We start from the raw sequence: 17,976 nt of genomic DNA on the forward strand, positions 1-17,976 counted from the left end.
TTAGGGGTGGGGCTGCTTTGACTGACAGGTGTGTCCACACAGGAGGTTGTAGCTGTGTGCTAGCTTGGAGATGGCGGAGTGTTCGTTTCCTCTGTATTTGTGCAGTTGATGGTTTTTGAAACATATCTGATTGAATTATCTCGATTTAGTGACAGAAATTGTTATTAATCACTTATTTAGCACAAATTGAAAGCCTTGTGTGATACCCTGGAACTAAAAGGTTGTTAGGTGTTGGAAAAAACAGAGTTTAAGTTAACATGCATGCGGCATGGTGCTTTGATCTTTACTGAGATGGAAGGTGTGTCCTTTTAACTGCACAAATCACTGTCCTTTTATTCTTCTATGAAAGTATAAACTATTAGGATTTTAATACAAAAATTTGAGGTACAATATTTACTGACACAGATCAGTGGTGATTTCTACTCAGTGGCTTCTTGGTGTCAGTATGAAACCAATGTACTGGTCTAAATCAAGTGTGCAGTTGTATTTCCACTCATTGCAGATGCATTTTGAACCTTCAGTCCTCGATGATCTGCATATGAAATGCCCCATGGAGTAAAAAACAAGTCTGTGTTCTCTGCAGCAGAGATAGCATTGTATCCTCCTGCTGTTGGATTTGATGGTGCTGGTGTGCTGCGAGGGATTCCACTTGCAGGAAACAGCCTGACACCTCGAAATGGTTTGAATCAAAAGCAGCACGCACCTCACTGCAGCTGTTTGTCTTGTGTTTTCAGTCAATTTCACAGCAATATATTGGTGAGAAAACAGTACAATGGATGCAACGATTGATATTTTCCTGGAGAGGAGAACAAATTCCATTCCATGTAGTTTCAAATGAGTTTTTTTGGGGGGGAGTTTATAACTAATGAGCCCATAATTCAAGTGTGTCCGAAACTGCACACACAGTGACTCACAAAGGCATGATTTATTGCTGGCTGTGGACACTGACGTTGTTTTTGCGCTTCTTCAGGTGGAACGTGTCACTTCCTGCACACTGAGCTGCTAATTGGCCCGCTTTGCATATCTAACGAGGCTAATGTAGCAGCCGCTCCAGAGCTGTGGGGGAAATGGTATCTGTGCGTGCGCGTGCCAATTATGCAGCCAGAGTGCGCTCCCTGTTCCCCGTATACTCTTCTCTTCCCCCCAGTTTGCTCTCTGTTTTCCTCATTCATCAAGTCCACTTTCTCTCCCATGGCCTTACTGCTGGTTTTACCTCAGTCCTATTTCCTGCTCTAGCTTTCGTTTCCACCCTCAGGCAACTCGGAGACAAAAAAAGCTTTTTCAGGTTAGAGAGCTCTGTGCTTTTTTCCCCCTTAATAGCATATGGTGGGGGAAGGCCTGTTTCTACCTATGAGCAAGAGGAACTTATATAGCAGAACTTTTACCTTAAAGGGGACCTATTATGTTTTTGGCTTTTTCCTTTCAGAGCTCTTCAGATCACAATTGGAGCAAAGCGGAGGCTGTGATGTCACCCATTGGTTTTGGATTTAACAGTAGTGTTTGGCTGCCATCATGTTTGATGGAGTTTGATTAAAAGTTGGATGCTAACTTATCATACTTAAGTAGCATGCTGCATAAATAAAATGCACAGGTGCATCATGCAGACACACAAACCTGCTCGTCTTTAGCCTTCTGAATTTTCCTTTAACTCTTTAAATCTATTTTAAATCTATTCAGTTATGTTTTATTGAGCTTGATATTTGTATTTAGCTCATCTCACTTTTGTACTTTGACGTTGTGTTTTAGATTGCTCTTCAAGTTTTTGTATTCAGGTTTATTTGTTGTGTCTTTTTTCTTGAGCTCTTCGTTTTTATTAGTATTGGGTTGTGGTTTGATTCTATATTTGATTTGTATCCTTTTATGTCATTTGAGAGTTTTTGGTTCTTGTCGTCAGCCTTGCAGATAGCCTGGGCTGCTGGAGGCTTCCCGTGATGCATTGAGTGCTTCTTCTTCACTCACTTCTTTTCACTCTGTGTGTGTTTATACACCACTTTGCATTTAATCATTAGTTATTCATCTCTGGCTCTCTTTTGTCCTGTCTTCCTCCTCTTGCCCTGAACCGGTTACTTCATATGTCTGCCCCTCACTGAGCCTGGTTGTGCTGTAGGTTTCTTCCTATTAAAAGGAGGTTTTTTTTCTTCCCACTGTCACCAAGGGCTTTCTCATGTGTGATGACTGATTGGTGGGGTTTTCTCTGTATTATTGTAGGGTCTTTACCTTATTCCACTCTAAAAAGGGCCTCAAGGTGACTGTTGTTGTGATTTGATAAAAATATAAATAAAACTGAACTGATGTGAAATTTAGGTTCTAGCTTTGGCCTTAGTGTTTTCTCCCTGTGCTCATGTTTAGTTCAGCGTGTCTTGTTTTCATTTCAAAGTTTCTGCTTAGGTTTTGTTTTCTTTTACTTAGACTTTGAATTACAACTTTTATTTCCTCATTATTCTATTGTGTTGTTTCCTTATTGAGCCTCTGGTTTCTGTTTGCTTTGTGCTCTTCAAGGAATAAATTCAGAAATTATTTTGGTGTTTCCCAGTTTCTTGAATTTATAGATTGGTGTCATTGTCCCTCCTCTATCTCATTCTGTGTTTGTTTTATTTTTGTTTTTTTAACCTCACTTCTTTTTTATTTCTGTGTCCTGTCCTGTACATGCGCATCTCATTTACCCCCTGCATTCAATTCCCTTTCAGTTTGTGTATAAATAGGCATTCCTTCATTCACTGTTTCATCATCCACACGCGCTGCGTATCCCCTACAACGTTTTAGTTTCATATTCCAAGTGATTTTCAGGCTTTTAAATTCCCTGCTAATTTTTGTCTTGATGCACGCTCAATCTTCCAGGTAATAAAGTTCTGAAAGTCAGAAAGGAAGCTATATCCACGTAGATGAGTGACAATATGTCTTCTCCCAAGGCGAGGGCCAGCATGGCGAGCCAGATGGCTGGCTTACTGTTCCTCCCATTTACATGAATTAAGAGTTAGCACTTTGTGTGTCTTCCAATCAGCACTGGGCCCTACACTCTGGTCCTTGAAAAGAACTGCTCCACATAGAAGATTGCTAAGTAATGGACTAATAATGCACTGGAATTTCAAACTTCTTGGATTGCTCATACCACAAAAGGCACCAACACAGTGGAAAGGTCCAGTTCAATGACTATTTAGTGGATGTGAGCTGCCTCTATTCAGACTCCTATCAAAGGGGCCAAGCCCCTAAATCCAACATCCAGTTAAATAAACACACATTTCTTTAAGTGCCATCTCCTGATGTCTTATGTGCTAATTATTGCTCCTTCAAACAGGAGCTTTTGCTCTTGGTATCGAAACAGTGACACAAATTTTTAAGAAAAAGGGTTCCAGCAACCAACGACACTTTTAAATACCTCTGTGATGTCAGTGGTTTATATCAAAACAGTATTTCAGAACCTGCTGTACAGAAAGGACACAGCTTTGATTTACCTAATATAAAACAGACCAATTTAGGTGTTATTATTATTATTATTATTTTTTTACTGGGTCACTTCCGCTAACAATGATTTTAAATTTCCTTCAGACTCCCTGTGACAAAAGTCTAGGAAGGGAGCACTAGAGTGAAGTAGAGTCAGATTGAAAAGATAATCATGGCACAGCAATGAAAAAGTGAGAACTCATTTTGGATTCAGCACCATACTGCAGATGGATTAAAGTAAGGCTGCTTTTTACAAAAGTCACTATGAATAAAAAGAAGCATGTCAGTTTTGCAACTCAATTTGCAACTTAGCAACATGGAGTGTATTCAAATGAATCTGAAATTATGTTTTACTTCTCTCTTCTCTGTAATATGCACACTGCTGGCCAAAATGGCCAAGAAATTTCAAATAATCATGTCAGCCTATGTAAATATAATCCAGACCCAGAGCGAAGAACTCAGACTTCAGGCTGCTCTAAAGGCTCAGTTTCCCTGGCTAAAAGAGAGATGGTGTTCAATTTTAAGTCTAAGAATAAAATATGTGAAGATGGAAATGAGCGTCATCAGTTTCGTCTAATGGTTTAAACTTCATTTAAACTGAAATCAAATCTGCTTAGCAGTGATTCCAAATCTTTGGAGAGAATTTACCTGATTGTCACGACTTGGGATTTTATTTATTAAGACCTTTCCTCACTTGCTGCTTCCAGTGTCTATAAGCTTCTCCAGGCTCGGTTCTTACATTCAATTGAATCTGAAATATCTCTCACTCGACAGAAAGGAAAAATGCATTCCTAATTTGTAAATGCACTCAAGATGCTTTAAGGATTGTGTCACCAAAAACCAGACCAAGAAGTGGTCAGAGATGTGTTTAGCCACATTAATGCCACTAAAATTAAGTTTGGCAGAAAGCTGAGAGCCATTTGTAATGAAATAGACAGCAGTGCAGTCTTTCACCCCAGAGCTCCCTGGGTCCCCTGTCATTCTGTCTTCTTTCTTTTTTTAAATCTTCCTCAATCAATCTATGTATCCTCTTTTCTCTGCATAGGCTTTTACCCTCCTCATCCTTTCTCTCTCCTCGAGCTCCTTTCCCTCCTGTGCTATCATCTGTCTCCATCTGTTCCCGCCATCCCCCTCCTTTCTTGTCCTGTCACTGCTGTCTGTTGCCGTTACTCTCTCGATCTAACTACATTACAGCTCCTGACAGTCGTCTCCAGATACTGACCCAGCCGTCAGATGAGCGTTTCTGGCCTACATTGTCAAGGTCGATGTTCAGGTTCTATGGTCTGATCCCAGATACCGTCCTCAAAGTGCCCAGAGCTGGAGTTAGGGTGTGTCTGCTGGTAAAAGTAATATCTTCCAGTAATATGAATAATAATAAGCCAGTTCAGACCAGTCTTAACCAATAAAACCAAGAACAAGGTGTAGACCCAAAATGATTACAGTTCATACTAAAAACAGGCCCTGAAATAGGGTGTGCTTCTCACTCAGATGCATTACTCCCTCACAAAGCCAAACTGAATTTTTAAACACTGAGATACTGACAGTTACCATTTACAGTCTGAGTAATTTCAGAGTTTATCTGTGGAAAAGCTGAAGCTACTAGTTGCCACACAGCAGCCAAGAAGCATAAAGGATTTAGTTTGTAAAGAGAGGTGGTCAAAGTCTCTCCTGAGACGTGTGCAAACCCAATAAGAAAAACACAGGTTTTTCCAACTGTAAAACCATTCCTGTTTTGGGGTTGTCTCCCCGCAAAGACACCAAACCAGCTGAAACTGATTAACAGCCCCCTCTGCTACTTAATGTTGACACTCGCTGTGGCTCTATGTGTCTGTGAGATTTCATGTGCAGGTAGATACATTTGTCAAACTTGCTACAGAGCCAAACTAATTGTCTCCAGTATTTGTGCGAAGCCAACAGGTCATTCCTGCTATATTTTTACCTTTAACTCCTCATGTAACTCTACAAGGCAAAAAAACAGCTAGCTGCTGTTTAAACCTCTATTTACGAGGAGTAGCCAATTAAACGAAACCTAAAGAGAGACGGGCCTTTCAGAATCATGCAAAGTTGCTTAAGTAACATCTAATGAGCAGAACAGGAACTTAATTTGTGTGATAAAGTGACAGATCCTGATAAAAATCATGACCAAAACTGAAGCAAAATTGAAAGCTACACTGCTCAATAGTGAAGAGTAGTGTAGCTACTGTGTAACTGATTGTTATGACTTGGAATTTTATTCCATAAGACCTTTCGGCATTTGCTGTTTCCACAGTTTCACCTCAAGCTAAAAAGGGCAACATTTTTCTTTATATTATACTTATGTGCTTAATATTCAACTTTTTCAGAGGTGGCAGTGTAAAAAGTTTATGCAAAGATTTATGTCAGTCTAGTTTTTTTTTTTTTTTTAAAGTCAAACTGCATGTTTACAAATACTTTTGATTAGAAACTGTATTACCCAGTAAGCTTTTACCTTTTACTTTTTGATTTTTAGCACTAGGTATTATTTATATACTTAAACTAAACATGATTTAGATTCCACAGTCTTTGTTGTTGCCTTGTCATTTTTTACTGATGTGTCTATATGACAGATGTGACAGTGTGTGAGACACGCTGCGTTCTGCACTGTCTGAGCGATGTTTCGCGTTTTAGCCTCACACGAGTGACTTTATGAGTGATGATGTCACATCCCTTTGCTATTGTAACGCTGACGTGATAAATGCTGATACCACATCGTCCTTTCTGGGCTGCTCTGGCTGATGACTGATGATGTCACGGGCTGCTAATAACCTGTATTAATATCAGCGGCAGGGCGCCTCCATTAGTGTAATGGGGTTGATAATGATGATGATAGTTTCAACACAGAGCTGTCTGCAGCAGCCGCAGCCATCAGTAAATGATGATCCAGCAGCTCCAGGGGATCTTTATCTATTCCCTGCAGGAAACATTTACCCATAACCCATCAGGGACTTGGACCCAACACTGTGACCTGCACACACATATACTGAACCACAATGATTAAATTCTGTATTTGCTTATTTCGGATAAAACAGCAGCTTTGGTATTTTTTTCTGAAAATAAAAAGTACTTGAATGCAAGCCTTAAAGAAAGTGAAGTTAAAGTACTCCACTGGTAAACAAGTCTTTGAGTTGTACCATCATCGGTTTGTAGCAGGAAAATCTGGGCACTGTTGTGTGTAACAAGCTGTAATGGTGAAGTGAAATAATATTAATAGAGTAAAGTGCACTAAAAGCTTACCAACAAGAGTCCCACCAAACATAATGAGAGTGAGAGTGGGTGAGAGGAAAGCCAACAGGGAGGCATCATCATCATCTGAGCTTTAGTTGTGTAACACTTGTGACCAAAGTTTGTCATCAAATCAAAAACTATTTCAGCATTCATGAAGAGATGTTATCATTGCTGGTGTGAAACTCCAAAATGCTGAGAACTCTGTGCTGTGATTCCTCCGTGTACTCTCACTAACACCTGTGTGCTAATGTGTGGCGTAATTAACAAAGAAAACTGTTATTTAAACTGATCGGATAATGTGACAATAGAGATCAGTTGACTACATCATCCTATTGTCATAATATCAGATTGACTGATTATTAATTTATTTATATTTGAGTCGGTATCGGGCCGATAGCCAGTCCACACATCGGTGCATCAGTATCTCTCTCTCCAGCAGGCTTCTTACGCCAAGCTTTTTAAAAGTAATGCAACAGTCGACGTAAATACCTCCTGTAAAAAGTAATTTACAATTTTTTTTCCTCAAAATTATGTGCTTTTACACTTAACTGCAGGTTAAAAATCTTAATTTTGTGTGTGCATATTTCCTCTAGCAGTGGGATTGTTCATATCCCGAGTAACCTGGGATACAATAGAAACACAATATGTTGCCCACAATAACAAAGTTGGTTTTTTTTAATAACAATAATAATAATGATGTCGATATTATGAGATACTCGATACACTGCAAGGCAATCATCAGTGATTAGGGATGGGAACTGAGAACCGGTTCTCGTAGATTGGTTCCCAGTAGTCAATTCCTTGGAATTGTTAGTCTGCCTGCCTTTCGAAAATAGAAAAATAGCTAAAGTCTAGAGCAGGGCTGGGGGACTCCAGGCTTTGAGTGTCGCTGTCCTGCAGGTTTGTCCTTGATCCAACACAGCTGATTTAAATGGCTAAATTACCTCCTCAACATGTCTTGAAGTTTCAGGTGTGATTCAGGTGTGTTGACCCAGTGCGACATCTTGAGGCCTGGAGCTCCCCAGCCCTGGTCTAGAGGATGGATATGGGCATTTATTTTTATTGCACAAAAGGACGAGATAAATGGTAAAGTGGAAAACTGCATCCAGGACAGAAACAACCAGATTATGCTGCTAACACAACTTCACTTCTTTGCAAGCATCTGTCGAGATACCAGGCTAATGCTAAGCTAGCCAAGACCCCAGGTGAACGCTGAGTGGATGCCGACCCCAGCAGCCAGATCCTGAGGCTGCAGCCTCTATTTCTACCTGTTCACGTTTATAAAGCAGAATTGCTCTGGTTTGAATTCTACAATGAGAACCCAATGACAACTGATAAGAGAATCAATAAGGAATCGAATCGCTAACTGATATCAATAATGGAATCAGAATTGCTAAATTCTTATCAATTCCCATCCCTATCAGCGATACAGCGCGATACCTGTGTAACTGAAAAAGATAAAGCACTATTGTTTTTCCGCCCCTCATCCCCGCCCACAAAAGTTACAGACCCATCTGTGGTTTTTGTCCCATTTTCTGAATAAACTCAGTTGAGCTTGTACAAACACATGTTAGAGATGTTTTTAATTTTGTTTCTTTGTTTTGCTTATTTTTATTCAGCATTTTTCAGGTAATTGCAACACTTATGTAGTACAACATCAATATTAAGTTATTAACTCTAATATAGTCATTGAACTTAATAATGTCTTACTTACCTTTACATTCTCTATAAAACCTTTTTAAGTCAGTGATAATTACAACATGTTTTCCATCAGATTGCTTAGTTTTACGCTCCTCTTTCATTTTCTGCAACAGCCTCACTGTCTTCAGCTTCAACAGCAGCAGAAACTAATGAACTAATTATGTTTGTTGGGCCACACTGTGGATCCTTTTGAGGCTCCGCTGTTGACAAAAAAATAAAATAAAATCTGGCAACAGCAATGATGTCCTCACGACGCAACTAAAAGAAACATTTTAAAACAACGAAGCTTCACAAGGTAAAACTCACTGAAAATGTGATGGAGTTCAGCAAATGTCTAATTAATCATTTTAGGAATTTAGTAAAGAATAAGAATAGACAACTCGATACATTTAAGAAATCAATTTAAACCTGAAGGTGTCGGGAGGACAAAGATCACAGGGCCACCAGAATCCTTTAAAACCCTCTCTCTGGGAAACCATAAACACCCCAACCCATTTTTACAGAACAGCCAGTAGCTTTTGATGTATTGGGTACGGATGAAATGTCCCAGTGGGCATTATCAGGATGTATTTCTCAGAAGAAATGATCAATAAACTTGAGTAAAATTGATAGAGCTATAGAAGTTATTGCAAATAAATAACTCTTGAATCTGAGGATTTCTGTCACTGATCCTCAAATTCATCCACTGAAAAAACAACAAACACTGGTGTGATGGATAACCAGTGGTCACTGCTGACTGGTCTGGAGCTAAAAAAGTCAAACTGGCTCTAAGGCGTTAATAAGAAAAGCACCCAAAAAACAAAACAAAGAGAGCATGTAAATGCCACTTGCAGACTTGGTACTTTTTGGAACAGCTGTAGGCATCGCACGTTGAGCTCAAGCTCATGTATTCCTTGAAAGGTAAAAACATAATAGGATCCATTTGTCACAAAAAGTCCTTTAAGGCGCCTCTGTGATGGTTGTCAAGAGGATGAGTGGCTTCATAAAACCGGGTGCCAACAGGGGCTGTGGCGATTTGAGATGAGCTGCATCGATCTAAGCTGTCTAAGCACACAACTAGAATTGATAGCGCTATAACGCACTTTCTATTCAATTCAGGCTGTGTGTGTCTAAGTTTAGACTGTGCCACTAGCTTAAAGCATGACTCATGCTGTCAATAGCAGAGGGGGAGGGGGATACCCCATGGTTACTGCTGTGATGGTCACTATCATTATGGCTGTATTTGTGCCCCAGACACACAAATGTGCACATGCTAGATTAAAACTGATAAATTGGATAAATAAATTGGGCTTTTATTAAGCACTAGCCTGTGCGATTCACCTCCAGTGTGCAGGTCACTGCAGTTTGATAACTCTGGCTGAATGTGGCCTATTTACAAACTGCATATTGAGATATACTAGTGTTTGCTCCTGACATGTTGGCCTGTCATTCAGTTTCACAAAATGTGCACAGCTGCTTAATGTTTGGACTTTAAACATTTATATAAGAGTAAAAATAAAAGTTGCTTTCCATCTGTAGTGGAGAAGAATGTAATGCATTGTGTGAGTTAGAATTCAGGTTTGCTCAGTGACCTTGAGCCTGTGTGCATATAAGAAAAAAAAGAAAAACATTAAAAATTTTTTTTTACTTAGGACGGAAAGAGAAAACAGCCAGTGGGCTCCCTAAAAGTGATTGTGATTCCACCTTCTTCAAGGTGTAGAGACACACAGATACAGTTGTGCAACACCAAATGCTTCATTTTTTCTTTAGCCTCTTGTGTCATTGGTGAGAACTGCATCTCTCCAGCCTTTAACAAGTACAATGTCCTCTCACAGGATGTTAAAAACACTTCTAATCAATGATTATTTGGCCCCGTTAAATTGAAATCTGCATTAAATAAATGTTAAAATTAAACAGATACAGATACTGACACACCACAGCTATATCAAATATATAGCACTGTTATCCTTTGGACATTGTAGATCAGGTCCAACGTAGATCGTTGTAGATCGTTGTAGATCAGGTCCAATGTAGATCGTTGTAGATCAGGTCCGGTCTATCAGTATTCTAGCAGTTTAGTAAAGATTAAGACTAGACACCTGGTTTTTGAGACATATTTCAGGGAACAATTTGAACTTGAAGGTGACGGGCCAAAAAACAAGGGTCAATATTAGGATTAATGTCTTGGCTAAAAGAACTAAGAGAGGTCTTCACTGACATAAGCAAAACTCGCAGCCTTAAGTGGATAAATCCAGTTTCCCTCTCTTAGTGATATCATTTTACTTACGATGGGAGTGTGAGCTAATGGTTATGGCAGGATTTGAACTGGTCGAAAACAGCTGTGTAACTAGGTAACTACGTTGAACTGCCTTATCTAACTGAATGGACTTTTTTGGGGACCAGGAAGTTGTATAAAGAGGTTTCTTTAATACATAATCATTTGATGAATCATTTTCAATTTTTGCACGTTCTTTCAAGGCAGTGCCTGACATCAGCTCATTAACTTAAAATTGCACAAGGGGCCAGGTTTCAGGATTAAATATAACACCTATGTATAATCAGCCAAGCTTCATCCTACACTGCACAACTAATTTTGTAAAAATGTCTGAATATGGAATTCAAATTTCATCTGAACTGCATTTTCTGCATTTCATTTAAAATGTGTCTGATCAGGTTACATGTAAGTGTCTACGCATACAATATAGCAGCAAATTAGCAGGAGTAGGAGGCATCTCAGGCTTGGCAGTGCTTGGAGCCCAATACACTTTCACTGGCGTTATGCAAAACCAGAGAAATACACCTTAAGGGTAAAAATGAGTGAGTAAAGTGAGCAACTGTACTGCAGCAGGCAGCTGGACTGACATAGGAACGTCTCCATTCTGTGAGAAGAAAATGTAAAATAGCAATGAAGAAAATGTATAAAAATGTTTCTGTGTGAAACCGTCTACCTGTGTGTGTATTATAAAGCTCACTGCAGTCGCCAACTTCAACATGTCTACAGTTGTTGAGTTCTGGTCAAAAGTCTGATGGGACAATCGTTAGTCTTAAAAAGAACATCTTTGCTTTAAGTTTGAGTATAAAGGAAATTTTCCATTTCTAGGAAAGTCCTCTTCAGCATATTTGAACATGTTTTTACTGGGTGTTTCAGGTCCCAGTAGAAGGTGTTAAATTCTGTCACATCACCTCGCCTTAATGAAATTCTTTTCATTTTGTTGCAACAGACACAGACATGCCCGGTTACTGACCCGTGTGCAGTTGTTCGCCTTGGGCTCCAAGTCGGTGACCTTGGTGATCTGCTTGAGGAAGTCGGATTCCTGCATCCCCGGCTGGGAGCCTCGCCGTTTGAACTGTGCCCGCGGGTTCGCCAGGATCACCTGAAGATTCACTGCAAATCCTGAGGAGCCGGAGGAAGAAGAGAAGACTAAGGTGAAGGGATGAAGACGCTAGCCAGCATGGATAAAAGGGACATTACGAGGCTGTTGTAATCACAGCAGAAAATGACCAAGTTGATTAGTGCATCTAATGACTGTGATATGGCTGATATGAAATTCATTTACCACAGGGGTCTGCGTTCTCTGGTGATAATTGTACTGTAGATGAGAAGGAAAATAAGTGAATGTCAGAGGGAAGAATGCTCAGGATGCCAGTGTGCTGGAGCAGAAGCAGGGATTAATGCGTGGCTTGAAACCAGATTTAATCAATCTGATTAGAAAAACTTGGTAACTGTGGGGAGAAACCGGCTGTGTGACTCCATGTAATTACAGCAGCGGGGGGAAAAAAGTATTAGCTGCCCTACAGCCAGAAATACATTTGAAGGTTCGGAAGTATTTCACATTGTGAGACAAGTTTTATATAATCTTTTCCATAACTCCACAAAATTTTATTTTGAACTCAAATCAAACGTGACAAACTAAACAGGAAAGCTAATCCCTGCAGCTGCTGCAGTTAACCTTGTGCAGCATGTGTGTGGAGAACACGTCATTCACACATCTGATGTGTTGTTGACCCTGTAGCCACAGGTCTGAAGGTGACACGTGATGAGTCTGTTTTGCATAATTTTTGCCTGCTTTGAGCTTCCACTGTCAGAAGAAAGTGTCATCTGCAGTTAGTGTGTCAGCTCTCGTTACTGCCACATTAGGTACCGTTGAGTTTTTAATAACTGATGCTCTTGGAATTCATGGCTGTGGCCTCTGTGGATTTTTATTTTGAAAAACCACATTTGCTGACTGTAAAACAGATCAAGTACCAAGCAACACCAGGAAGATGGAACAAGGGAAGCTTGAGAAATACCAAAGCCTGAGAGAGGAGCTAAAGAAGGAGTGCAGGGTGAAGGCAGCGGTGGTCCTCGTGGTAAACGGGCCACTCGGGGCAGTGAGTGGCTCCAGCAGATCCCAGGAGACAGACAGACAGATAGATAGATATGAAACTCACATTCACTCTCCATAGAGAATATTGCCGCTTTGTCTGCATTGTTTTATTTATTTATTTTGTTATATCAAAGAAAAAAGTTTATTATTTTCCCAAATGTGTGTGATTGTGAGAAGAGTTCTCTGAGCATTAATTATTGCTTCAGGACTCATCTGAGAACTGTTACTAAACGGCTAGAGGGAGAGAAGTGGTGCTGCCGAGAGGCGCTGACAGGAGGAGAGGAGGAGATCGTCAGGGAACAACAGGTGTCTGTTTTATCCTCAGAAAATCATACGAAAGGCTCTGGCTGCTTCAATTTCCATTCAATATCACCATAAAGCTTTTAGTGACTCTGTGACTGGGGTGGGGCAGTTAGGTAGGATGTTCTCCATATTTTGTGCACCTGTATGTACACATTCCTGTGTGCCACGTTTCCTTACTGAAGAAAAAAAACACCTGATCCCCAACATCAGCCACAATGTTAAGACCTATCCTTGTTGAGCCTGTTTTCCAGCCCACAACTTTACTGTTTTATTTTACTCCCAGCACTCTTTTTTGGCATGTCATCAATTTGCTGTAAATCACGAGTAATAACATGAATTTGGCAAATTATTCATCTGACTTTGAGAAATACCAAAACATAGCATTTTTTTTATTGGAAAAGAAAACAGACGTTCACAGGTTTCAGATGTTAGATCTTCGCGCTGACGCCTGAGGTGAACCAGAAGCCTTTTAAATATTTTATGGCTTTACTTTTTACAGGTGTAGTGTGAAGTAAAAAGACTCAGAAAGTGAAGGAAAACACAATGAAAAAAAATCCAAACACTGTGGTACAGTTTAAAGTAATTTATAGCCATCCTTAAACGCCTGTCAGGACAGGAAAGAGCTCCAGTGTGGGTTATGTTTTAAGCATTTCTCACACAGAGATTTCTAGTTCCACGTGTGACAGGAAGATATTTGCAGAAACTTCTTCTGTGCACAAGGTCTCAACATAATTACTGAATATTTATTTATGCAAATCATCAGTGGGTGGCACGCCTTTGCTATCGGTGTGGCAATTTGCCCCTGGTAATTCACCATCCTCGCCTCTATTTTCCCCTCACATCTGCCACCTCTAGCTGAACAGAATATTCTAGGCTGCAGTTATCCAGACGCGGTGATACATGGCCAGCAGACAAGACAGCAGTCCTCTGAGGTAAGTTAGTGTCAGAGTGGGTCACACAGAGAAAGAAACAGCAGACATGCAAGTGAGTTTGGTATGTATTATCTCTCTGTAAGTTTAGTGTACTTTAGACCAAGTGAAAAGCACATCCACACTGATGTACACAGTTAGATAAATGTGTCCATACAGGACTTATATAGTATATAGTATAAAGAGAGCATATTTCTCCCATATTGCCTTATTTTTATTGGATCCCTGATAAATCCAGAATCAAGTTTAAAATCCTTCTCACATACAAGGTCTTCAATAATCAAGGCCCCATCTTGTCTTAATAACCTCATAGTGCATTATCACCACAATAGAGCACTTTGCTCTCGGACTGCTGCTTTACTTGTGCTTACTGGGATATATATAACTATGTGTTTACACACAACTTTGCATTTAATCATTAGTTTTCATTAGTCCCTTTTCCTGCCTCCCTCACCCACATCCATCTCCCAGATAGCTGCCTCTCCCTCAGCCTGGCTCAGCTGGAGGTTCCTTCCTGTTAAAAAGGCGTTTTCCCTTCCCACTATCGCCAAATGCTTGCCCAAAGGGTTTCTCTCTGTATTACTGTAGGGTCTTTAGCTTACAATATAAAGCACCTTGAGGCGACTGTAATTGTGATTTGGTGCTATATAAATAAAACTGAATTGAAATACTGAAAGCAGCTATTTTTTTTAAATTTGACAGTCTTTTCTTTTTATGATGTTCAACCTTTGGACATCCACTAGTTAATTGAGAAACCATCGGAGGTTAGGGTTAACGACTGGGTCCACTTAATGGCGACCCCTTTTTATCAAGTTGGTGCCTCTGTGGAACACACAAATGAAAAAGAAGATTTTAGCAGAAAAACTGAAATGTAACATTTTCTAATTAAAAAAAAGACTGAAGTAAAACAAAACTCATCTTTAACACTCAGAAGACTTATCACTCTAAAGCCACAGGCAAATTCCCTTTTTCAAATTAGCTACACAAAGGCACACACAGGAAAGTGCTGCAACACCTCCACAGTTATTAGGTTATGTTGGTGTCAGGCTCATTACTGCTCCATGTGCAATACTGCAGGCTAATCACAGAGATAAATGGCGCTCAGGTGGAGTAGATAAGCTATTAGAGCTATTACATGATAGGCGTCTCCTAAACCTGCTGCCAGCCACTGGACGTCACAGCTTATCTGAGCCATTTTTGCCCAAGAGGAGGTTGTCCAGACTCTGTGCTAACTTTGTCCCACTTTATACCTGACCCACTCCAGCTGACCTATATGACTGTGTATCTATTGCAAGTAAAGCCCATCAGCAAAGGGTATATAAGCGTGTTTGGAGAGAGAAAAATGTTGACTGTAGTTCATCATTATTTGGGCCCTGCATATAAAGCAAGTTAGAACTGTTTTCTTTTGCATGTATAGACATTGTTTTGCTCAGCGTAAGCTTTTAAAGACATTACATTTGTTTTTACTGAAGGATCAAGAGTCTAAATTAGTACAACTCCCCTGTTGGGGTTGTACTTTCTGACTTCTCAGGAGCTCTTAAGGCAGAATTCTAGTAGCAGTGCTGAACATCACTCGCTGGTCAAACAGTTTCATAAAACTTTTGTACAACTGGACTCACACTGTAGCACTCGGTGCCACTAGGATCGATATTTCTTTTAATGTTGACTTGTCTCAGGTACCCAGCTGTATTTGAACATTTGTTATGTTTTGCTTGATCCTGTGATGATGAAGAACACAAGTGGGTAAACAAAAAAGTTTAAAATGTAAAAACTGGGTTTCCCAATCATGTTGAAGAAAAGGTCTCACTGATTCTGTCAGCTGATCACCCGACCTTTTAAGGACACACAAAATGCAGCCTGGTGAGTAAACAAGCATTCATTCTTTACAATAAAGCTCCACAGGGCACCTTTAACAACAAAATTACATACTCAGCCACCTGATGAGCCTAAAAAGCAGAAGACAAAGAATGCATCAGCACGCAGCGGACAGGGGAGCTAGTAAGAAAGCTCATAAACAAGAAAAAGTAAACAAGAAAAAAAAACATTTGCTGTTTGATTTATTGTGGTTACATACAAACTTATTCTGGAAACAGTGAAGGAGGGTACGTCTGTGAGTCTCCTGTGCATTCATTTATTACATCTATTCATCATAGTCAAACCACACTACATACAAAAAATAACACATTGTTTCCCTTGTGTGTCAAACTGATACACAATCACTCTTTGTTTGAACTTTTCTTAAAAATTGTCTTTTTATAGAAAATTGCAAAAATAATTAATTCCTAATTCAGCTTCACTTGCACCTTTGTATTTGGGACTTCTTGTTCAAAAAGGAGCATTAGAGCATGACCACAGCAATGATTTCATTTAAAAGGAAAAAATATTTTTTGGGGATCCAATGGATTCAAGTTTTCTCCACCAGCTCTTTCCTCACTACAGGGACATTTCAGAGAGAAACAGCAGGTCAGGCCAAGGTTTCTCAGCCGTGCCAGTCCCAAAGTATTAAATAGTATCATCAGGCTAATACTCTTATGACAATCTATTTCTGAGTCCCACGAAGAGGCAATACTGGCAATACAAACACTGCCAAACACTAATGGAGCAACGCGCTGCACTCGTGTGCACATCAAAGCTCCATCTACTGATTTCATTCAATGCATAAAGTGTAAAAATTTCCATTTCACCAACGTTTAAATAATCTGTCATTCCAACTGCCACATATTCAGTGCTGTGGACAGGAGGGACCCACAGCTTATTCATTTTAAATAACAGCACAGTAGGAAAGTGTTTGGAGGCAGGAGCAGATGGCTCGTTGCTCAGTCTTTTGGGATATTTAAGTTCTTAAATCTAAACACTTGGTTTTGTTTGTGGTAACATATTTCATAACATTTTAGGTGACTACAGATATAATGAATACTAATAATAAAAACTTTATTTGTATAGCACTTTTCAAAACACAGAGTTACAAAGTGCTTCACAGCAGGAATAAAAGCCACATGCTGAAGATAAGTATGTTAAAATAGACAGACAGTTTTTAGACCCTGGTTAGAGGTTCAGACAAAAGCCTAATTTTTGCCTAGCGACTAAAGCTGCAACCTGTCTCAATACTTGTGAGAAAAAGGCCTTAAATACTACCTTAGCCAGCTGACTCCAATCAGAAATTAGGCAAGCGGACTCCCAAAGCTTGTGAGAGCTACCTGGTACCCTGTCCTAGACTTTTGTTTTGTGGCCAGTTATTGTGTGGATGCTTTAAGCATCCACACTATTGAGTTCCTGTTTCTCTTTATTCTTTATTATTCTTAGGACTTCCGTACACTTTTCGCCGTGGAACTACTTCCACAATTTTTGTGCTATTTTCACCGTTCAAACTTTAAACTATTTAGCTATTTTTGCTAATGCCGGCTATGACTTTTGCTATTTTTAACTATTATACTTTTTAAAATATTCCACTTTTTTCCTTTAATTTGTCCCATTGAAATGAATGGGAAACTTCTGCAATTCTGCTAAAATTTGCTTGTTTTTGAAACTTAACTACTTCCTCATATTTTCACCTAGAACAACCATTCAAACTTTAAAATGTTCATAAATTATTGGGCTATTCAGGTATGATTCAGCTTTTTGAAATCTTTTACTGTTTTACTTTTATGCCTCTTAAAGTTTTGAGTTGCAAAATTGTGATTTTTCACAAAATACATGCGTTGTTATGGTTGCTATGCTCTTGGCTTCCAGTGTGTCACTGAAGGTTTTGCAATTTTCACTTCATGTCCGAACAACTTCTTGCTACTTGCTCAATTTTCACTCAACTTCCACAAATTATACATCAAAACGTAGGTATTTTTGCTGGCTTTCAGAAAATGTCACTATCATTGTTGTGGGATTTATAGAATTTTTGCAAATCTCCTCAGACCAACACAAGGTCTCAAAACTCTCCATATAAAGTCAATGGAGAGCTTGTTCAAAATCATCGCTGGATTTCTGTAATGAGAGGCATATTCGAATCGTCATATCTCCTT

General features: G+C 39.5%; 1 protein-coding gene across 1 annotated transcript in view; it reads right to left on the reverse strand.

Moving 5' to 3' along the window:
• b3gat2 (beta-1,3-glucuronyltransferase 2 (glucuronosyltransferase S)) overlaps nt 1-17,976 on the reverse strand; it is a 62,207-nt gene that overhangs the window by 2,914 nt on the left and 41,317 nt on the right. Inside the window, exon 3 of the mRNA XM_085428977.1 lies at nt 11,610-11,758. Within this exon, the coding sequence (XP_085285103.1) occupies nt 11,610-11,758 (149 nt within the window). The remainder of the gene's footprint in view (nt 1-11,609; nt 11,759-17,976) is intronic.

The sequence above is a fragment of the Rhamphochromis longiceps genome, linkage group LG13 (genome assembly GCF_057381845.1).
Source record: "Rhamphochromis longiceps isolate RC_006_pf linkage group LG13, R_longiceps_female_GT1.1, whole genome shotgun sequence".
Taxonomy (NCBI): domain Eukaryota; kingdom Metazoa; phylum Chordata; class Actinopteri; order Cichliformes; family Cichlidae; genus Rhamphochromis; species Rhamphochromis longiceps.